Source organism: Oreochromis aureus, linkage group 13 (genome assembly GCF_013358895.1).
Source record: "Oreochromis aureus strain Israel breed Guangdong linkage group 13, ZZ_aureus, whole genome shotgun sequence".
Taxonomy (NCBI): Eukaryota; Metazoa; Chordata; class Actinopteri; order Cichliformes; family Cichlidae; genus Oreochromis; species Oreochromis aureus.
In genome coordinates, this window is record NC_052954.1 from 15,384,239 (window position 1) to 15,408,752 (window position 24,514).

The window sequence follows — 24,514 nt, forward strand, 5'->3', positions numbered from 1 at the left end:
CAGCTTGTGATGAGAAAATGCTGCATTTAAGGGCATAATCAGTGCCTTGACTGGCATTCTGTGAAATCTTTTATATCACTTCATATAACACCATGTTCTGTATCCAAAAAAGAAAAAAATCTTCAAGGGTTCAGTTTAAAAGTATGTTGTCTTCAGATATCACAAATTTCTCAAGGTCATTTTTCAAAAGACTACACAAGGTGAGCTGTAAGTTTCATCCAAATGAAAAAAGGCAACACTTTTACCAGCCTATTTCCTCCGAGCCTTCCTGCTAAGAAAAGCCCCCATGTGTGCAGGCAATTGAAGATTGGGCTGTCTGCATGGGGAAATGCACAAGCGCAGTCTCATTACCAAACCAAATTGAGTTCTGATGTAGAGCCTGTGTATTTCTGTGGAGTGAAGAAGCGGGGCATTTCTTCTCTTTGTAATTGGAGGTTGGAAAGGAGGGTGGGAGCACAGAGACTAGGGGATTATGGAAAGATGAGTTTGTCCTGAACATTCTCTTCGCTCATATCTCGCTTTGCTATTTTTTTCTACTACATTACACAATTTTCCTTAAGCATGTTTCCAGATTGCAGCAAGACCTTTTTATGCAGGTCCTGGATTTTTTTATTATTATTATTATTTTCTTCCTTCAATGAGTGTACATGATGCTGTACGACTTCTTGTTATTTCGCTACAAGAAGCCTGCAAAGCACAATCTACTGAAACACGATAATATATCAGCAGCAGTTGCTGTGATTTTGTTGCTACACCCTGTATTTGTCTTTAGGAAAATATAGCGTGTATGAGTATTGTATAATTTCTCCGGAGACTGTTGATTGATGGACTCTGTCAAACTGTCAGTCTGTCTCATAAATGGGATACTGTGAGAAAGTCCATAATTGTACCTAATCGAGGGTGGTATTGATTTATAACTTCAAAGGAAAGCACAAGGAAGCTGGCGGTTATCGTGTATCATTGTTTGCTTTATAATTTATGAACATCAGGCTTTCTCTCTATCGTTCTCCCACAAATCTCACCTTGCTGTATCCTTTACACCAGCACTCTTTCCTCCTTCCTGCCAGACCGAAGCTCTTTGTGAACCGATTCCAGTTAGTGATGCTACAATTTTCACATCGTCAGTCAAAGCCAGAGATACGTGTTCCTTCATTAACATAACCATGCTGGCTTTTTAAAAAAAAGTCATATAAGCAGCACACAGCGGGAGATCTGCTTCAGATGTGTTATCATTATTGGAAATACCCTTTTAGAAGCATCGGGATGATCGCTACCTCGCTGTGAAGTCTCTGGACTATTACCTGCACCTATTCTTACTTTGGCGCCTCTGGAAATCACATGGACGTTGCATTAGGGAGCTCGGAGGATGGTTGCTGTCCCGAGTTCTTACGTGCCGCTCCATCAAGTATATACTTATACTCACAAACACTATATTAGTAGACAGCGATAGGTAATCCCAGTCAAAAAAAAGACTTTTTTCCACTTTAATTTATGGCTTAGCACCCAAAAAGTTACCCTGGATATTTTTGAGACACTTTGAAAGATTCACACCTTTCCAAAACATTTGATTTGGCAGGATGAGAAGTGCTAAACCAGCTACTCTGTCGCTGACTGACAAATTGTTCTTCAATAACTGGTTCCCATCGCAGTCAGTTTTTTACGCTCACAGAGGATCCTTCACCATGTGTACACTAGGAGCCGGGGATCACCGAGGCTTGCACACCCACTCTGTTGTTATCTCCTGAGAAGGAGTTAGAAATTAACTGGTCATTTTTTTAAAAATCTCTCCTTTAAAATAATATGAAAACTCTGCAAGCATTGCCTCCCAGCAAGAAGGTCTTGGTTTGGAATCTGGCTGTGGCCTTTCTGTGTGGAGTTTTCATGCTTTCCCCATATTGGTGTGGGTTCTCTGTAGATAGTCCAGACATGCAATTAGTGGGGTTAGGTTTAAATCTAAATTGGTCATAGGTGTGAATGTGAGTGCAAATGGTTGTCTCTTGTGTTAGCCCTGGGACAGCATGGAGACCTTTCCTCCTCTCGCCCTATAAGGTAGGCGGGTCTACATATGCTCCAGCCCCGCTCACGACTCTGAATTGGATAAGTGGAGAAACATGGACCAATGGATAGAAGCAAGCTTTCATACAGTAAACATAAAGGTTTATCCAACAAAACGACAAAAAATTCGAGTTGCCTAACTCTTTGATGATAACTCAATCTTTTTTTTCCTGCAGCAGTGAAATTTACAATTTTCATTTTAGCTTCTGCTTTTACACACAGTCACTACAAGTTATTAATATCACTGCGCTTCTGGTAGAAACCAATTTGGATAGCGGTGCTTATTAATAACCAGCACATACACGTGTCTATATGTATGCATCGTGTAGTTTAGAGTCGGTGTGTTGTGTGCCGAATGAATGACAGAGTGCCGTTTTCTCCTTCATTTGAGGTGAAACTCCCGTAAACATTTGTGCTGTTGCGCGGGTCATCATGTAACGGGGGCTCCTCTGGAGACTATCGTGATGAATGGACTCTGTCACGCTGTCAGTGTCGTAAAACTAATACAGTGACAGTGACCATTATTGTCCCTTTTAAATGATGGCAACAATTCAGAAGTGAAGTGGATTACAGTGCTCTGCCGTGGAGCGAGGTGGGGGGGCGGGGCGGTTGGGTGGGGGTGTCAGTCTAGACATTGAGCCCGCGGAACACGTTTAAACGGTGTTTCTAACAGATTCTTCACGTGCTGACATTTGAAACGCTCCTAATCCAGAGATGATGACAGCCAGGCTTTCACTTTTGAGACAACGTATTAACATATTGCAGATGAAGTGCACCCAGAACATCTGCTGTGTGTCTGGTGCAGATCTCTGTGTACTACAGTGAAGCGCCGCTAGGCTTTTTGCATCATTTCAGATAAACCGATAAGCCCTTTAGTAAAACTTTATTCTGTTTGCAATCACTAGGCCATCATTTTGGTCCTTTAAGGTTTGGTGTTCCTTATATTTTTAGTAAGATTATAAAAAAACACCCATAATACACTCAACCTAAGTAGGGGGTTGTTTTTCGCTTTCAGTTTTTCATCTATACCTTGATACATTTTAATAAACAGAGGAAAATAATTTAAAATGTAAACAGTTAATGCTGGGTTAACCTTTTCTCAGTTTGTCTGATAGATATTTGTCATGTTTATTAATAATGTATCTAAGCAATCAGCAGCCAGTCTGCATGAAGCTGCTGCAAAATGAATCTCCCTTCTACCATATTTTAATGTGAAAGTGCTCAAAATCCAGATCTGTTATCCAGGGAAAGAAGCCTGTTTTTCAGTGATAAGGTATCTACAATTCCAGCGAGCAGCCACTGTCTTCAGTGTCAGTTTGTATTTTTGATTGTTTTACAATTGTTCCAGACAAAATGTCTTTTCCCCATCGAGGTTTTGGAGTACAGTGGGATGTGGCTTTTTTTTCTTTGTCCCAACCATGTAGGCTGCTTTTGATGATTTTGTTTTAAGGATGATTTTTTTTCATGTTTTCCACAAAGCACAGTTGGAATTGCTCTTATTATTAAATGTATTGTAGTCACACCACAGGAGCTTCTTCTCCCTACTGGGCTCTTACAGTATCTGATCTGATGTGCCAACACTTTTCTGACTACGTGTTTTTGCCGTCGTGGGATTTAATGCTTTGAATCTTGGAAGATCGTCTAGATTTCCCCTCTTTTGAGACATTAATAAGAAAATTACTCGTCTCAGAAATGTCATTGTAGGTGTTGCACTGAGGTTTGTAATTTAAGTCGCCGCTGAAGTGCTAAAATTACCATTAATAGCCATTACCTACTGGCATTGGTGGAAGTATTAAGGAATGAATTTTACTGATCCCCTAGAAAGAGCAGCAGAGAAACATTACACTGTAATCTGTATAAGTTACTCCATGTGAAAAGTGCAGATGGAGAGCAGAGGAAGATTAAAGATGTGATGAATGGAATTTTGTATAGACTGGGACCATGGCCTCAGTTAAAGATCAGATCAGATCTAGATCAAATCTTATCTTTTAATGTCAGGGCTGATGACAGAAGAGAGGAGTCTGAGAGTGATACAGTGTTACGTCCCTGACAGCAGACCATGAATTGTACAAATTGCTGGTAAAAATTGAAACGCATTGCTCGGTTTTTTAAACCTGAGCCCTGCAACCATACCGAGGCAGCGCGGGAAATGCCATAATGTGATTAAACACAGAGCTTTGGGAGGCTTTGAAGAAAAAAACTCTAATCTATCAACTGTGGGGAAAAAAAGCAAAAGGACACCCTTTTGAAAAGGGGGGGGGGGGATTCTCGCCGTATCATCTGGTGCATGAACATAAAAGATGTCTAAGATTTGTAAGGTTCTGTGTATTGCTTAAAGGAGGGCAGTTTTCTAAGGGCACCATTGTGGGTGGGATGCACATCTGCTATAATTGCTTCATAACAATAGGTTCAGATACAGTGCTGAGTTCACATTTGTTATATTAATTATGGAAATTCTTCATGCAGAACTCTCCTGTTTATTAAAACAGATGTATGACACATTTCATCTGGATTATTAAGTAGAGGTAAAGACTCAGGTAGAATGCATTATAGCCTCAGTTGTATCATCAGGGACTTAAGCTACCTGTGAGGGTAGACGCAGACAAACATTTTCAAAGTGGAAAATGTCTGTTGTATTTATTTATTGTCTTCTTGAGCATCCCTAAACCTAGAGCGATTGCTTAATGTCCCTAAAGTAATCAAGGTTTGATCTCATCATAATTATTCAATGTAGTAAATATTATCATCCTATCAAATTTGCCATGGCACAATTTCAAGAGTAGCGTTTGGAAGGAAACTTGTATTTTAAGTGCGTTAGGAACAACAAAAGCTGCATGCTGATTGAATTTGCACAGGTAGAAAGCAGCGAACAGCAACATCTATTCAGTGAGACAAAAGGCTGCAAATCTCATTTCCCCCCACATTCCTGCCACGTGGAGAGGCATTCACAGGCTGCTCCCTATGAAGATCAGTCACTGTCAGGGGACATACAGGTTGTCAATTGATAATGAAGCACAGTGCTAAGGGCCTTTAGGTTCTCGCTGTCCTAATTACACTGAGCGAGAACTCTCCAGCCTTGTGTTAACATTTGATTTATGTCCTCTGTCTTGTTGAAAAGGAGCAGTGTTAATTGTTTTTACAGATGAACGTCAAACGAGAGGAATCAAGCCTCATTAATTAGAGGGAGCACTATTTACACATAGCACCTCTTCACATCTGCATGTTTTGTTCATGAAAGTAACGCTAAGGTCAGGAGTAATCGAAGAAAGGAAAGGGTAAACGCTTCATAATTTTTTCTTTGAGTTTTGAATCACTGAATGCTGCATATCCCCTGTGATGCTTCTATTGCAAACTCTGTCATTTGAAACATACAGATATAGTTTAGCTTTAAAAAGAAATGTCTTACGACAAGGTTAACCTACCTTTTTCTGCAGCTTTCCAACTGTATCTCATTGTGTTCCTCAGTGGATAGACTTCTCTGGGTTGTCATCACACAGTGCAATTGTAAGCGCTAGTATAATCCATCATAAACACAACTTCAGATGCCAAAACAAAACTGCTCCTTCATGACTCATGAACAGTCATAACATTTCTGTTTGCACATAAAAGATGGAGGTGGCTACTATAATCTCACCATCAGTTTGTGAACTACCATTTAAAGGCTGAAGTTGAGCTTTTTAGTCTTTGCCATTTTGCTCATGAGTAAGCAGAGGATCATACTTAGAAATGGAGGAAGTTGCATGCTTGTAGAGTAGAAACCTGTCAATCACAAGGTAGCCACACCTTAAAGCATATGCTGCTACTTTCCCTTTTTAAATAAAAGTCTTATTTGTAAAATAAACTTCCTGCTGTATTAAATAAGACTTCAAACTAACGTCAGAAACTTTTAACACAAAGGTTATTTTCTCAAAGGATTCTGTACAGCTCTTTTTTGTAACTAAAAGAGTCTTCCCCTGTTGTTATTAGAAAAATGTGTCTGACTTAATATGTCACAATATCCATCTTTTGCTAATAAAAGGTTAGCCAATGGTATGCTGAAATGAAGTTAAGTTCCTTATTGCTACATTACTACTGTTAATATAGGACATTTTAACGACATCAGCTGGTTAACAGAGCATGCTAATGTTTAGTGGTGGCATCCATTGATTAATTCAATATAATTTTCACTGTATTATTTTGTTTTTCATGTGAACAGATAAAAAGAAACTGCTCTTAAATCAAGTGCTTCTTCTAGAGGTTTTAGAGGATCCACAGCAACAAACACAAAGACTTAGATTTTGTAAATTATAGTAAGATACAAAGTCTTGAGTTAACCTTCAGTTATTTGCATTTTGCTAGAAAAATGGGAAATAGGTGAAGCAAGTTACTGAAATGTACAAAACACACATGGAAACACACTATATAAGGCAAGAATAGAGTTTGTACAACTCTAATGAGCTTGAAAGTCAATATTTGGTATCACCACCTTTGTTCTTCAACGCAGCCTGAAGGATGGCTTTCTTGTCATTTCTTTAAGTGGTCTTCAGGAATAGTTCTTTAGGCTTTAGGTCTTGAAGGACGTTCAAAGCTCATCTTTGGATGTTAGATGCCTTATGTTCCGTTATCTGGCAAGATGATCCCACACCGCTTCAGTAATGTTGAAGTACTTTTTTGCACTGGCTTTGTATGCAGGGAAAAGGAGACAAATGCAGGCTAGAATAAACTAAAAAAGCAACCTTTATTTGGTGGTTTACTGAAGTCCATGAGCATAATTGAAAATCAGCAAAATTCAAAATCAGAAGACAGAAGGGAACAAACACGAGGGAACAAATACTGGGATGACAAACAGGAAAGATAAACAGCCACTCTGACAAACAACTGAATGAGAGACTGAAGCTATACATACGCATGAGGTAATTAGGGAGAATGGAAACGTCAACAACAACAAAACTAAGCTAAAACTAATTATGAAAATGCTAAAGGAAGTAAAACTAGACACCATAGAAAAGACCAACAGCTATCAAAATAAAACAGGAAGTAAGACTCAACTAAACAGGGGAAACAGATGAACTTGAACAAGGAAAAAGACAAACACATAAACAAGACTGATAGAGGGACAGAAAGGGAACAGAGGGAAACTAACCGAAAACAAACGCCACAAAATCATCAGTAACTAAAACTAACAAGAACTAAGGACTGAACATATAAAGGAATCCCACTGGAATCCCAACTTTAAGCAGCAAAACAAAGATGAAAAGAACTCACAAAGAAGCCAAAAATAAATCCTACTCAAAACACAACAGTGAACTCACAAAAACTCAAACCCCTTGGTCCAGGACCCAGGGACCATGACAATGAATACTCGCCTTCTGGTGAGCTGAGCACGCACACATCTATCTTGTAAACAAGTAGCCTCAACAGTAAATTGGGCTGTGGGATGTTCAGATGAATTCCCCCTCTGTATCATTTATTGATTTTATATTTCTCTTTTTTTTATCAGTAACAGTGACACAAGTCTTTTTATCCTTAAAATAAATATACTGCAAGTTTGCCACGACTTTACATTGCAGCAATGACGGAAGTCTTTTTAAATGATTATTTCACAGCTGACTGAAAATAATCCCCTCTTATAGTTGTGGTCCAGTGTGAAGATTTTTTTTTTTTTCGTGTGGGATTGCTAACAAAATGGTTAATTACTTAGATATGCACATCTCTGACTCTCTGCCTTTGTGAGGAAAGACTCATGCAGGAAAAAAGAGAAGTATAGGATCCCCAGAACAACTTAATCCCTGACATAATCCCTAACTTTAATTTAGTCAAATTCGTGTTCACACAAATAAAGCCACACAGGAACCAGAGGACTTTGAATCAGCATTTCCCGACAGGAGATGGAGAGTGTGTACTAGTGCTCTGAATGTAATTTCTTTAGTATAGCTGTACTTGATGTCCTTCACGCTGATAGCTATGCTTTTGTGACAGAGAGCATTACCAGAAGCAGCCACACCTAATACAAGAAGCAATTACTCCATTACATAGACTGTATATGTTCTTTTATTACAGGCAGACTTGGAGGAATATTGAGCTATGAAGCTCCCGTCCGCCATCAACCAGTTTCACTGAACCTTTCAACACATTTTATTCTGCTGATTTAAAATCCATTCAGCCTTTAAAAGGAACTGAACACTTGCATGTATCATAGTAAAGCTTGATTCGAAATAGCAAGCTTGGAAAGGATTAGAAGAGATTAGATCATGATGAAAAAGAAGCGTAAGCACTTTAAACTCCACTAAACCTCTTTAAATGAGCATGATCCAACAATTACAAAAAGAGACAATACCTTAGTCTACTGTTCTGCACACTCCTTGGCCTTACTCCAGTTTCAGGTTATGCTGTTTACATGAACCTTTGGTCTGCTGGGTCTGATTATCCCTGCCATCATGAATAAACCATTCAGCAGAATAGTGTGCTTTCTTCAGGCGGATCGTTAAACATAAAGGTGTTAGTTTGGTTTCAGAAGTGGGAAGTGATCCGCAGCTCCCCAAAAGGTGAACGCTATTTCAGATTTCACTTTAACAAATAAAATATGACATCGCTTCTTTTTATAAACCATAATCAACTTAAAAGCATCATTTTCTATCGACCAGACTGACGCGATTAACAATAAACAGTCGATGCAGGTCCCTCGTGAATATTGACTGACATTATGTTCTTGAGGGGATTAGAGGGGGTGTTAGAAATAAAATAATTGTGTGAGGCTGATATCTGCAGCAGCTATTACAGTTCCTGGAATTAAAGAAAGTGAAGATATTCTCCATTGTGGACCAGTCAGTATACCGTGACTCATTGCTTTTGTTTTGTTCCTCATGCTTTAATTCAACCATATAAACAAGTAGCGGTCAAAATCACACAGATGCCAACATCATATGATTGCCAAATGGTTGAGGGGGCACTGGGGAGCAGAAAGGCATGGGTTCCATACCTAGGAGCACTATGTGCTTCATGTCATTATTTTATGAGTTTCTGTAGCTGTGTCTCAATGCAAGAAAAGCAATAAATAAATAAAATCTAGTCAAACACAGAATGATAAATAGTGACTTGTTTTTACCAGATAGAAACACTGAAAAGTTGTTCCAATAACTTGGTGTTATGCTCCATGGGCACCTGGAAAGTGTTCGATAAAGGGATTTTTCTGAAAATCTATTAAAAATCCTTGCAGTAATATATTAGAAGACATAAATCCTTACATTTTTCCCCAATTCTGTTTGCTGATGATAGATGACGTGAAATCAGGATGCTCGTGGTGTCTGGTAAAGACAAGCCAGACTTGCAGAATCTGCCACCTGATGCACTCTGGCATCTCCTGCAATTCAGCGCTCTGTTGCCCACACCAAATCAGCTCCAGTTCTCTTCTGTGTTTTTCAGCTTTTGGGAACAAACTTGTGACGCAGCACCAGATGTTTAGCAGTTTTATAATAGTTTAATAATAAAACACAGAATTAAATAGTCAAGATAGTCAAGAAATAGTCTTATGTACTTCATTTAGCTACCTTCTCCAAAACATTTGTAAGCATCAGTCAGAATTTCTGCACTGACATGCACATGTTTCCACCTAATTTTATATATTTTATGCAGGAAGTGACATATGCAATGCTTCTAAACCACGCTCCTCATGCTTCACAATAAATAATGCCCCGTCTTTAAGGGCACAGCACCTTATCTTTCAGTGATGTTCACTTCCAGCTTATAACTATAACTGAAAAATAATCATTTTTGAAAGTCAGAGGAGGTTGAATCTATTTCTGACCTTTGTTGGTTCCACACAGATCTAAAAATCTCCTCCAGAAAGTTTCTCAAGGAGCAAAACCCAGGGAAAAGGTCCACTATGCCATCATATCAGTTCCTAACATTTCATTCCCCAGAGTGCACAGTAGCAATTAAAACCCATCCCAATGAGTGATTTTTTGGTCAAGTTAGCTCTTTTCAGAGCTGGGTTTTGGCAGCTTGATAACTGTGTTCTGTTTAAAGAGATTTGAGTCATAAGTCAAAAGAAACTAAAAGTGAGGTATTAGAAAGTGATAGCCTTCACAGTGGGAAAGAACAGATGATACTAATATGACAAAACACTTAAGGAATATGTTCACATGTCACTGCAATGGATGAAATATTAGAGGATTTAATGACTGAAACCTGTTAACCAGGCTTTCTGAGCTTCCCTCTTCTGAATGTTAATTCTTGTTTGAACTGATCCAAAAACAGGGTCCCTGCATAAATAAGCTGAGAAGTATCCTCTGTAGAAGTAAACAGGCACAAACTGGATTAACACACCATCTGAGGCACAACTAGAGGATCTGTAATAGGAATCATTTTCTACGTGCAGACTCTGACAAGTACTACATAACATTTTTTTAAAGAAAATTAATAAATTAGTGACATAAATGTAAAATGCTAACCCGATATGTCAAATGTTTTTCTCACAGAGTGATATTTTGTTTAAGGTCAGTGTGTTAAAGTGGGGTTTCTTTTAAACTTTATCAGAAATTTACAAATAAGACTACAATTAATTGGTATTTTACCTTCCATATATCTGCACAATTGAGTTATATATATACATTAAGTGGTTTCTAATACTTACAGGTTGCTGGCAAAATATCTAACTTTAGGGCTCGTCTGTGGGCTGCCTGCTGTTTAGCCACTTGTATTGTTATCGAACACGAGTGTAAAGCTCCTGGCTGTATTTTGTGCTTATTTTCTGAATAGCTACTTATCAATAGTGCAGATCCATATTGCAGCTTGAGACTCAGAAGGTGTCCAATAAGCTCTACCAGTGAGACATGTTCCCTGCGAACCTTAATCAATAATCCCTGTTGGACATTAATTTTTCTGTTTCCTCTCCCATTACCGTCTCACTGTAATATAGTTTGCCCATGGAACTAACTATTGATTATTTTTATATTATTTATCTCCAACCAGTTAGACTGGATAGAGATGTGGAGACAAGTCAATGTTAATGCTTACCGCGTGTTCCCTCGCAGGCCTACGACGACGGATACGGTGGAGAGTATGATGATGAGAGTTATGAAGCCTATGAAGATAACTACAGCAATCAGTCAAAGAGGTAACGTTAACGCACACACAGCAGGAAAGGCTTTTTCAACTTTTCTCAGTTACCATCCATCTGTTGTTACAATACAGCATGTTTAAGGTCCACTGTGACCAGCTGGGCCATCACAGGTGTACATTAGAGCAAGAAATCCCCAAACCAACAATGACTTGATCCTAACAGCAAAGCTACAGTATGTGTGTATACTAAAGCCTGATAAAACTGTGCCAGAGACGTCTGTTGTCTGTTAAAAACACATCAGTGAGCAACTTGAGCAACATGGGCACAGTAGTTAATCCCACATACACCATCATGCTGCTGTAAATATTTAGTGATGCACTAAATCCGCAGCTGAGTCCCCAACAAATGGAGTAAAATTTGTTAAAATTTGCCCAGCTTTTCTAGGAATAACTTAGCCCTTCTGTGGTTGAAGATATGTTTATGACCGCTTTTTAAAGATCTGTTTCTTCATTAAGAACTAATAGATAAGGGCTGAGTGACACAGACAGTGGAGAGGACTACTGAGAGATTCTGTAAAAAGTGTTTTGGTCTTGTTGATAATAGAACTGCAGTCCTTTTTTTCCCAAAGAAATCACATTTAGTCCTTATTTGACAAAAAAGAAAAGTCGTCTGCAGCTTATTATTTTTTTCTTTGACCCGTGTTTTCGCTTCATCTGCTTTCAGCATTTCAGACTATTATGAATATGGGCAGGGAACCAGTGATGAATCCTACAACAACTATGGTAAGTAGAGCTTATTTTATACTGACAAGAACAGAAATGAGTCACCGTCTTTTTCATGTATCCTCACTTTTCAGTACTGATACTCACTATAAATTGTTGAATCCAGCTAAAATGCAACACAACCCCATTATTAAAATGAGAAAATGGGTTGATTATTTGATTAGTCAATTCATAAAAATGATTTGGCAGCTGGATGGCTGATTAAAGTCCTTTTTCACCTTGCGCTCTGCGGTTCCAGCTTCTCATCTGTAAGAATGTGCCGATTTTCTTTGATCCTGATTTTCTTTGGTTTGTACATCGACTGTTTACTGCATCCAGGTCTGAAATCTCAAGTTGTTACAGCTTATAGAAGCAGAATATTTTTCCAATCATATGGTTAAAGGTAATAAAATACACCATTTAATATGTAATGCTTCAAGGTCATAGGTCGAAGATCAGGGTCATTCGGGAAATTAGGAAAAAGCTTTACTTTCCACTGGAACATCTCAAAAATTTAAAACAATGTTTTCTTGATTGGGGGACATTAACACTTTCTTTGTCTGAGCTCTTTAAAACATTGTGTTTTTTTTAATAAAACATTTTATGAATACACAGTGACACAAAAGGATTAATATTCTACACTACATTTCTATATTAGCAATGCTGACATCAGCACAAGTGATCTGTGAAAACATTATTCAGGATTTCAATATTACCAATACCGACATCAGCATTAAACATAAATGTTTTAGTATAGCCCTTGCCCTTTGGGGGGAGTTGTGCTGTCTGACTGCTCTTGTTTAATAAGACATGATGCATATTTCTGTTAATTACACTCTCTTTTAGACTCAAATAGATGATAAACCAGAGTATGCTTCAGGGCTTGGCTAACTTTTCACTGAAAAGTTGCTACTATAAAAGGATTCAGTGTCCATTGTTTTTCAGCCAGCTCTCATGTCTGTTATCAAAAAACTACGATGGTGACATCAGAATACAAAACCACAGAAAACCACAACTATAATCTACAGATGTGATCAGAAGGGCTGAATGGCACAGACAGTGTTCGTGGGCGTTTGTTTCATGGTAATTTTGGCTCTTTGTGACTTCTTCAAACTTTTCTTTTTCCAGGGTGGAATGATTATACAGCATACATCTTTAATGACTTTAAAAAGAAAGAATTGGGTCCACAGGTTTGAATTTATTTAGGATTTTCTGTAATCCACACAGGATCAAAAGAGTACATACAGACTCAAATGCAAACCATACCCCCACTGATTTTTGGCTACCTGTCCCTTAATAAGTTATACCTCAAACAGACGCTTTTGGTAGCCATTTGGTAGCTCTTCTGGCATAATTGTGGCTGGATTTTTGACCACTCTTCTTAACAGAATTGTGATAAAGTTCTTTTGAATTGGCTGGTTTCCTGGCATTGAGCCGGCTTTTAAGCATAGTCTAGAAATTTTTTTAGGGTTAAGGTTGGAGCTTTGGAAAGTCCATTCAGTAAGCTTTATGTTGGCCTAATTTATCCATTCCAGAATCAGTTAGGTGTGTTTTTATGATTATTCGACACTTTCACAATTCAACTGCCTAGCTGTTGATCTGAGATAATAATTTGTAGCTAGAGGAGGTAGTTCTAATACTTCTTTGCATCCTCCTTGTCATGTACCAGTACCAGTGGCAGCAAAACAGGCAGACTATGATGTTACTGCCACCATGCTTGAAAGTTCAATTTTACTCCTCTAAACATACCACCTGTCATTTTGACCAAATAACTCAATCTTTGTCTTGTCTAAAGATATAACTTCTCCAGACAGCATATGGCTTGTCGATGTGGGTGCCACGGACAATTTCCAGTTGATTTAGGTTGCTAGATTGATTGATCCTGAACCTTGTTCTTTTCATTTGAGAGTAACAGTTGGGATTTTCTTTCAGGGGCTGGTAAAGTAGTGACACACCCTAATTGTAAACACTTACACATCCAAATTACATACAATTGCTTGAACTGATGATCTTGGTCTTGAGAGATCTTTCCAACTTGTGTAAATTGTAGAACCTTGAGCACCACTTATTAAAAGATTTAAGTAAGTGTATGTATATATTTGAGCCTGTAATATTGACTTTGTGTGGATTATAGAAAATCTACACAGTCAAAAAAAAATTCAAACTTGTGAACACGAGTCTTTCTTTTATAAAGTTATTAAAACAGTTTGCTGTACAATTATTACACCTTAGATAAAGAGAAGTTCAAAGAATTCAGTAAAAGCCCAAAATGACCATGACAGTCATGCCCATGATGAGTGTATACAAGCTTCTGACCACTACTGTAGTATTTTGATAGCGATATAAAGTGAACACTTTTGGGGTTTTTTCACCGTTTTTCACATAAAAACGAATACATTTTGGTTCTTCAGATTTTTTTGTGTGTTTGTTTTTTATAGTGAAAATAATTGAAGCATTACTTAAAATGAAGATAATGATCAGATGCAGCCCTAAAGTAGTGGTATCATATTATTAGATGATATCTAGCATCAGTGATTTTCTGTGACTTAATTTCTGTCAGCACCATCTGTCATTCTGTAATGTATTTATAGTAGAAGATAGTAGAATAAAAAAAAAAACACGTTCTCAAAAATCCTTTGATTTGATTTAAAGTAAATCCTGCAAGAAAAAAGTGTTGTGTTGACCACACTTTCCTGGCTGACACTGCTGCTGCACTGCTATACAAAAAAAAATTTCACAGCCGAGAAAGAAAAAGAAAACTGTGTGGTTTCGGCCCACTTGCAATCATCTTCACCCAGGGAGCCACTTCTGTGTGCATCACATTCCTCCTACCTTCCTGGCTCCTCGCTGCATTTGGCCAGAGGAGTAAATGTGCCAGTGGAAGCTCATGGGGCTAACCAGTGCCTGTTGCAGAGGTGGACTGTTTTGCCTTTTGGGTATGTGCCTTCAAAGGCTTATTCCAGAAAGCTGTTACTATCGGCTGACTGACCTTTGCTGTGCCCAAAAACAAACTTGCAAAAAAAAAGAAAAGAAAAAAACCCGCCAGTTTTCAATTTCCAAATCAGCACCTGCTCCAAACTTTATAAAGGAGTCTCTGGATTTCAACTGAAAAACATTAAGAAACATCTAAAACTGCTATTTAAATAAAATTGCGTAAATCACCAGAAGTCGAGTTACAACCTTGTCACATGACAACGGCGATAAGCCGTATGCCACAGCAGGTTTGCGGGCTCATTCATTTTCAGCACAATGAGTTGTGCACTGGGGTGTTGAGGTCAGACCAAACCTAAACCAACGGGGCAATGATTTGATTTTCTGCTTCATAAACACTTTCTTATTTGGGAGCGGTGCGTTGTGCCTCGCAGCAGAGGTGGGCATCTTTATGTAATTTGGCTCTAAGGAAGGAGCTGCTGACAGTCGAATCTCAGTGTTGGTCCGTCAGAGGGCAAAGAGCTCATGAAATTAATTTTGTGTGAAGAGAAGCCCCCGTAGTACCTGGGATATAATTTGCTTGCTTAAATTTTCTTGTCTTTGGTAAAATAGATTTAGGAGAGGATAGAGAAGAGAGACAGTTTGCCTTTGTGACAGGACGTTTCCGTTGTGAATGCAGCAGCTTTCTGCAATGCGTTTTTAACTCTTTTTCCCCCCGTTTGTTTGCTTTAATCTGCAGAGGAGGAGTGGGCAACCACCCGAGCCAGTCTCAAAGCCCCTGTTTTACGGCTGACGCGAGGAGGCTACAGAAAACATCCTTATGGCAGATACTAAAGGTGGTCCAGACCTCCAATTCTCAGCTATTTATATCTATTTTTTAAATCCATTATAAATGTTGTAACAGTTATTTTATTTTTGGCCCATCTCCTTCAGAAAGTAAAAAGAAAATCCCCACCCCCATAAAGCACATAAAGCCACAATTATTGCAGTATACTGATGTTTGAGCCTTTTTTTAACAAAAGAGACACTTAACAGTTCTCATCCATATGCAGGGAGGTTGTTCTTGGCTGTTTAAATGCCCTTCATTCCACCTCCCTCTGCCCTAAAACATTAATCTGCAGATTTATTCTTGTCGGATTTGCGTGACTAGTTGGTTTCCATTTAGTGTCTTTAATGTAGTGATTACTAAGGTTTAATAGCCAACCCCTGCTCACTGTGTTAAAGCAGGCAATCATAGAGCCATAATTTGACTTAGAGAGACTATCAAAACTCTGCTGCGTCTCTCTACTTGCTTTAATTGCTAAGGAGACTTCGGTGCCCCACATAACAGAGGCATTTTCGGGGTGTTGCGAAACATCCAGCGATGCCATGTCCGTTTTTATCCACCGTGACACGCTACTAGACGTGGAAAACAAGCAAAACTTCTTCTCATTTTAGTTGTGCCTGTTCTTCAAATACGAGTTTGTCTAGGGGGAAATTACTTTTGCCCTTTTATGCGAGTATTTTTTTTTTAAGTTATTCAAACCCTATTGGCACTTTTTTTCCTAATTTGGAAAACGGCCCACAAAATCCAGCTTAGCTCTTTGTCAGTGAGCCAAAATGACTTTACAGGCAGGATGAGTCTTTAACCAGCCACAGCTACGGAGAAAATGTGTTCACTTTAAATTTGAAAAAGTCTTTTTTTGGAAACTTCAACCTTTCTCCAGAGTTCACTGATTGGTGGCGGCTGTGTCTGGTTTAAATAACGTATTTCAAAAATTACTTCATGGAGAGATTCAAACTGATTTCTTCAAGGCAATTTTTTCCACTTTTTTGATTATTTGGTTTAGTAAAAATAAAACTTTTGCTTTTCTCTCACTTTATCTGAACAGAGCTAATCTGAAACTGTGATTTGATTTGCAAAAACTATAACTAACCAACAGCAAGTTTAAACACTCCCCTGAACACAAATAACATTAAATGCAACAAATGGAAACCTATCCTTGAAGAAGAGTTGAAGACCTGAGTGCAGAGTGTCTAAATGACCTGAAAGTTTCTTCTAAAAAATGTTTAATGTTGAGATATCAGGCAAAATTACCCTAGGCCATGTTGTGACTTTAAATGATACAAAATGATGTGAGATCGTGATCGTGCAAAACACAGTTTTGGTTGAAAGCAATGTACAGTGTGTAATTTCTAATGCGTGCTTTGTTCTGTGTGTAATCTGTATTTGTACATAAGCCATTTAATAAAAACAGCATAAACCTCCAACACAGTGTGTAAGACTTTCTAAATAGCAGCCTGTGAAGCTTTAAATTCCTATTTTTCTGCAGTTTGTTAACGCGATACGTGACGCAATTCAAGCTTCTTGTTTCTAAAACCTAACATCTGCTTGCAGGTAACGGCTAACTCGTTTCATAAAGAAAACCCACCAACCTGTCCCAAATGAATCATTTGTAAAACACCGTATGTTACTGCTCAATCATCCTTGAATATCTGATCACTTTCTTAAGAAACTAATAAATTTCTGTTCTTAATTCATTCTCTGAAGTTTTACATCATTAAACAGACACTGATTGACTCTGAGAATGATATGGCGTTTAAAGAGGTAAGAAGTCCTCATATATTATCATAATAATGCCTTAAAAATGCTCAGCATTTGGAGCTTAAAGAAAAGCATGTGGGCAGTACGGGATCTAGATGCTGGTATTTACCTTCTGATTGAATGTCATTGCTGAGGGGGGAAAACAACAACACCCTCAGCAGCTCATCAATGTCTCTGCTAACGCCTTTCTGCATTCCTGTCATTTAACCTGAGAAACCTGCTCTGTAACTTTCCGTTCTTTAAATATCGAAGCTGAGATCTATTTAGCAATTTGAATTCTCTTTTGTGATTAGTACACCTGAAGCCTGACTCTCATTAAGAGTGTAGATCACGGGACTCAAAGGAAGACTAAACACTAAGCAGGTAACCCTAATGATAATCCTAATCTAACCTCCACTTAAAAAAAAGTAAACCTGCCCGTTTTAACCCCAAATAAATGCACTGTTGAATTAAAATCCCTTCCCATGTCTAACTAGATCCACAAGGAATTCAGCTGTTATAAAAGAGAGAATAAATTTTAATAAAAAGACACTAAAATATTGTTCGGCAAACTAAACACCACATCGGTGGTATAAAAGCAATTCTAATAAAATGTCACTTTTATAAAACCTTGAATTGGTTTACTTTTTTCACAGTGATGGAATGTAACAAGTGTTGTGTGTACATATTGCATGCATGCATTCTATACTGGTTAACTAGTGATGATGCATAGGACCGGTTCATTCTTTATAACGCTGATTTGTTCTTCTCCGTAGATAAGGAAACACACTGCGGTGTGTTTTGGTCAAAGAGGAGAGGAATAACAGGTGAGTGGAGACACTGTCACAACCTCAGTTGCAGAAATAATCAGTGATTCACACTTTTAACATGTAAATGAGGCATAATTGAGAGAGGATTAGAAAGTTTCCTCACTGGATTCCTTTCGCCCATTCAGCAAAAACTCTAAATGCTTACTTGAAATCATAGGTGACACATTAAAACCACCTGAAAACTAATTTATGTTGATTAAGAGCAATATTTTCTTGCGGCTGGCTGTGTCACACTTGAGGGATTGAAATATAATTTCCATCTCGTGGCATATTCTGATAGATTCGCTATTAATGCTCGTTTACATTAGCTGTAAGTGTGAGAGCTTTCACAGGTCTGACAGCTCATTAAAAACACAATAAAGCACAGACATGCAATTAAAATAATGGAAACAAAAGACGTATAGGAAGCAGAATCTAACTAAAACTGCAATATAATTAGAAATAATTAATCATCTGATTAGAGGAATGGTAGAGTACTGACTGTATGAGATTGGCTCGGTGTGAAGTATTTGCGCTGTGCAAGGCGAGATGTTAAGATCAATTGTATGCGCAGAAATGAGGGGAGAGGTTTTGGAGTTGCAGAAAGCAACGTGTGTGTTCTTGCCAAGATTATATGCTGTCAGTCTTGCGTGCTTTTGTCTCAGCTGGACCCGTTATTGCACATTTCCTTTCTGCTGTTCAGTAATGCTCTTATTGTATCTCTGTGTGCATTTTTCACTTCAGTTTTTGTTTTATTACTCTGCAAATACAGTTCCGCTTAATCCCTATGGTCAGATACCTGCTGACTTATTCATAACTCGTCCACTTCTATTGACTTTTTTCAGCAGAAGGGTGCGTTTTGTAACACTCGTGCATGTCATGCATAACAAGATATATGCATCTAGTGAGATGTAGCATCAGTAGTTGTTTATATTAGTGCCGAATCGTTGGAGAATTTTCACCTCTCACACTACACTCATTTTTGATTATGCATTTCCACAATAATACACACACAGCCTATTACAGCTGTAGCATTTACTAATTATTAACAATGCTTTATATAAGACCTTCATCACAACAGTTGCACATACTGTTATGAAAGTCATTCATTCATCCATCCATCCAAGGGCAAAAGTCCCCAGTGGGAAAAAATACTGCTTTTAATCAAGGACAAAAACAGTTTCTATTAGTCTCTAATTCTTTTTATTATTATCATTATCATTATTAGTATTATTATACTTATTATACTATTATTATTATACTTATTATACCCAACCACTTTATTATGTACACCTTTTCAACTGCTCATTAACACAAATGTCTAATCACAGCCACATGGCAGTGCATTTAGGTGCTTAAGCATGGTCAAGAACCTGCTGAACACAAGCATGTCGAAGGTTTACAGAGAATGGTCCGGTAAATAGAAAATATCCAATGAGCAGCACATCTCTGGGCGAAAATGCTCAGAGCTGATAGAAAGACAGGAGTAACTTAAATAACCAAGTAACCAAGGTTTGCAGAAGAGCATCTCTTATTTTTCAACACGTCAAACTTCGAAGCAGATGTGCTACAACAGCAGAAGACCACACTGGGTTGCTCGCCTGTCAGCAAAAACAGGAAACTGAGGCTACAGTTCACTCAAAACTGGACAGTAAAAAAATGGTGAGACATCGCCAAGTCTCGATTTGTGCTGTAACTTCCAGATGGTAGGGTCAGAATTTGGTGTAAACATGAATGGATCCAGTTACCTTGTACCATAGGTAATGGTATGGAGAATAGTTTCTTGGCACACTTTGGGGACTTTAGTGCCAACTGGGCATTATTTACACATCACAGCCTACCGGAGTATTGTTGCTGATCCCTTTATGACCACAGTGTACCCATCATCTGATGTGGCATGTCACAGAGCTCAAACTGGTTTCTTGAACAGTTCGTTGTACCCACAATGCTCCCACATTTACTACATGTCAAAACAATAGAGCACCTTTGGGATGAGGTGGAATATGAGGTTTGTGGATGTGCATCTTAACATTGTGGACATAACCTATAGACGGGGATAAGAACTGCTTTTGAGGAACCCTCTTCAAGAAGCCATTCAAACATATCTCACACTACTACACTGACATTGTCCTACATTTCTAACAAAAGTCATGTACTGTAAAATTAAGACACAATCATAATTGTTGCATTGTCATTGTTTACTCCTCTCCAGAGCAGAAGGAATTGAAAACGGCTCCTACAGACCTGAAGATTACACTTTGCCACCAAACAAGTTCAGGTCCTTCACTGGCCGGGGAAGTAGCTAGGTAGGTATGCAGCGTCGTCCTCCATAAATCACATGACAAAACAGCTCTATAATGCCTCCCTAAGCAATAAGGTGAAAATGATTACTTGGGGAACATATATAAAGAATGTTTGTGTCAACATAATGCAATATTCACAAGATGTCGTCAATTTGTACGTCACCAGTAGCGTTGTCACACAGGATATTTTCCAAGGTTATTTTCACAGTATAATATTGTAGGCTAGCAGTGAGCCGCAGCACTGTGCGTCTTATTAAATGAACCCACAGAAAACAGCATTTTCATTGAAAACATTTCAGCGATACTGCAGTTAATTAAAAGGATTACACGTGATTGTTCAGTTTTTCTTTGAACAAGTGCAGAGGTTACATGACTGCTAGGAATAAATTAAAGATTAAATAGCTGAAGTTTGATTTTTATATTTGCAATATGAATCATAAATAGTTTCAGTGGCACTTTTCCTCTTAAAACTAGCTCTGCTGTTTATCTGCACCTATGAGTTGGAAGTAATCATTGCTGCTGGAAACTCTGTGCATCTCAGTGATGTTCATGCCCCCTTTGCCAGAAGCGCTCTCGGATCCATTTTCATAACAAGCCTGCCGCCAGCTCAAGACCAGCCAAGAGATGAAATCCCAAAGCCTGCTATGGATGTTGATGTATTTCTTAAAATGAATGCCGCTAATAAAACTGCTCCCACACTGAGATTACAAAGGGGATTTTTTTTTTTTAAATGAGTCATTATTCATTGTGACTTTTTTTTTTCTTTGCACAAAGAATGAAACTCATGAAGACTTTGCAGTTGTCTTTGCATCTCCTCAGATGCCATTAGTCCACGCACGTATCCATGGTGATTCTTGTACATTGCGCAGACCTTGGCTGCAGCCTCAGGCACTATAAAAACCAGCAGCTGTTTTTTTTTTTCTCTCTTTTGTTTTTATAGTTTGCCAAGTTTTTCACCTTTGGCAAAAATGTTTATGCAGCCTCAATACTCCTAATAGAATACACAAAAGCCAAATCAGTAAAGATTCTCTTGGATTTGCATCTCTGCTGATGAAAAAGTAAAGATCATTTCTTCCCTCTGTTTGTTGTACACAGAAATAAGTTTGGACTTGGAGAGAAGGGATGATGCAACGTGATGGAAAGAGATTACAGATCACAAATAGGTAAGGAGATACTGGTAACTATGATCATTTACTTTGCTCTTTTTTTAACCTTTTCGTTCATATTTATTCATTGACAGGTGATCTGATTTGTATTTAAAAGAATATTCTCAAACTTTGGCAAATCTTTCTCCAGTTTTGCAGGTATAGCAGGAAATTTTTCTTAACACAAACTTTTTTTATATTTTAGACACTCATCTTATTAGTTGTGCTATGATTTCATATTTCAAAGCAGTTTAACACAGGTAAAGCAGGTTAGCAATCATTTCTGTGAGGAATAATCAGATCATCAAGTGATTGTTTTGATATTTCTTCTTTATTATAGTTACTGTTGGCCTTTGTAGTTGTTTATAACAAATGAGGCAGCGATGTTAAAATCTGGCATCATTAACAATGGCCAAAACACTCTAAAAGTAAAATACTCACTGCAATGAAGCCGTTTAACACAAGTAACCTGAAAGCAGGTCTGTGAGAAAGTGAAGTTATAAACCAACTGACATTAGCACTTTTTTTTAGCTTACCTAAGCACAAAAAGAGGAATTTTGTCCAGCCAAGAAATATTCTTGATGCATAAAACCTACTATAACCATTATGGATTTGTCTGGTTTTTGTGCAGATTAAGCCAATTAACTGATTAACTGCAGACAAAACCAGACTGGCTGTTCTGTCCTGTGTCCCGTCTTTATTGGACGCAGCTTCATATTTGTATGATATTGTATTTATTTCTTATACAGAAGGTAAGTTTGTTTTCTGTAAGTTTAAATAATATCATTCCCAAGTGGTGTACAAAGTCACACTCTGGAAGCGTCATCACTGACTTGGTAATCAGACAGGAAAATAAGTATAAATATAAATGATAGAAAATAGTCCTTGCACAGCTTGAAGTTATATCAACACATTCTGCAGTCATGTAATGATACCATCTGCTTATGGGTTCAGACTGGCTGTGAGAGAGACGGAGACATTCACAGACATGCAACATGCTGCAGGCTAGTCGCTAATTCTGTAAAGCAGCTGTGCGAGCAAACGATGGCTTCACATTCTTTATTGACAGCTCTCGTGCTCACTTTCTTATTTTCTCAAGTAATTGCACCTATTTGTTTTTAACAAGACAATAAAAAGCTTATTTGAAAAGGTCTAGGTGAGAGCGAAGAGGTCTATCTCTTTCCATATCCATCTCAAGGACAAGCTGATTGTCTCTGGCTAAAAGCTGCGTCTCTATACAAAACATCACCCAGGATGTCAGGCGCGTGTTGACAGATTATAACTGGGGGATTCATAAAGAGACAGCCAGTGGATGGAGGCGAATTACCGCACTGCATTTGATGCACATCCAGCCAAAATGTCAGACTCGGGGCTCAAAGGCTCTCCGCATAAACAAACAAACAGCTACACACCAAGGACACAAGTGTCATCTGTCATACAAATCAGAATCCACTCACACGACACAACTACATGTTAGTCGCATGAATAGCTCCATTCATTGATGTATAGAAAGAAAAGAATCATTTGACGTTTTGGGAAACATTCATTCATATTTCAGAGTCTGATAAAGAGGGTCCATGCCACACAGGCAGAAAATGGTAACTTAGTCTATTTCTTCATTAATTCTGCAAGCTATCTATATATCTATCTATGTAAATCAATCTACTAGAAGACCTTTCCTCTCTGATTTTCAGCTTGATTGACTAGGATTGACTGGGAAAATCCAGTTTTTATTCTAGGCTTCATAATTAGAGTAGCAGCACAACCGTAGTGTCAATCTTCTCATCCAATTCTTGCCAAGAAAGCAAGAATATTTCAAAAAAGCAAACCTGTAAAATTTTATCAACTATTCACTTTTATCTGTTTTTTTGTTTGTTTTTTTCCAGAATGCAGTACACAAGTCCATTTATCTCTGTTGTATTTGTGTTACAGGTTGCTGTGCACTAAGAAGACAGCAGGTCACACTCCTGGTGGACAATATACTTTTTTTTATGTTTTTATGTGTGCTTGGGCCCTTAGACTACATGTGTATTATATATACAGACTTTTATTTATTTATTTAGTTTTGACCAGTAAAAATCTCCTCAGGTTAGAAAATTTAGATTCCTGTTTTTGGAGCTGAAAAGTCGCATTCATTTATTTTTGATATTTGAAATGCACTTTTGGCGTAATGTCAGTTCTGTTCAGTATTCTTTTATTTTGTTGGGCGCTGTGGCCTAAAGTAAAAAAAATATATATATTTTTTTAAAAATCTCAACACGACTGCACCTTATTTTATTTAAAGGTGCTGTCATTTGGTGGCTGTTGTCATTACCAACCTGAGTGCACCCTGTGTCTGTTCCCAGCTCTCTAATAAATGCTTCAGTTAGGGCTGCCAACACGAACATGTTAGTTCATTAAATAAGTCGAGCCCACTGCTGGTGTTCTGGCCAAGTGTCAAAGCTACTTTACGGGCCCAACCCGTCACTGCCTCCACAATACACTCCAGCAGCGAGTCACAGCTCACCTCTTGTCATTTTCAAAGTGGTAGTCATAATGAATGGTGCTGTCTGCAGCTCTACATATGGTTCACGGTGATTAACGCTTGAGATTGATAGAAGCAATACAGGCTCCCTACAATTCAAATAAATGTTCACGACTGTCTTCTTTCTGGATTTGTGTGTTCGTATTTGATTTACAAAACAATAAATCGATTGCCTCATAAACCAGTCGCACCACACCTTCTCACAATGCGTCCAAGTTAAACAGCTCGCAGGTTTAACGACTCAAATTTGATGCAGGTGTTCGTCTTTGTGTTATCTTTTCGGGTGGAAAGGGGTGTTGTGAATCCGCTCAAATGAACAGCAGACTTGTTTCGTCAAAATATCCACCACCACCCCCATTCTGACATTTGTTTAATTCATTCGC

General features: G+C 38.2%; 1 protein-coding gene across 2 annotated transcripts in view; it reads left to right on the top strand.

Annotated features, from left to right (window-relative positions):
• The window catches only part of khdrbs2 (KH domain containing, RNA binding, signal transduction associated 2), a 69,182-nt gene extending 44,967 nt beyond the window's left edge, over positions 1-24,215 (top strand). Inside the window, exons 7-13 of one of the 2 annotated variants that reach the window (XR_005615282.1) lie at positions 11,067-11,149; positions 11,819-11,877; positions 15,527-15,623; positions 18,127-18,177; positions 20,372-20,465; positions 21,558-21,625; positions 23,540-24,215. Coding sequence is in view for 1 of the 2 variants with exons in the window: in XM_031742880.2 (XP_031598740.1) it covers positions 11,067-11,149; positions 11,819-11,877; positions 15,527-15,621 (237 nt within the window). In the remaining variant the exon portion in view is untranslated. Of the gene's footprint in view, positions 1-11,066; positions 11,150-11,818; positions 11,878-15,526; positions 17,027-18,126; positions 18,178-20,371; positions 20,466-21,557; positions 21,626-23,539 lie in introns of those variants that run through there. The other variant, XM_031742880.2, reaches the window with a different exon arrangement.
• Positions 24,216-24,514: the final 299 nt, after the last annotated feature.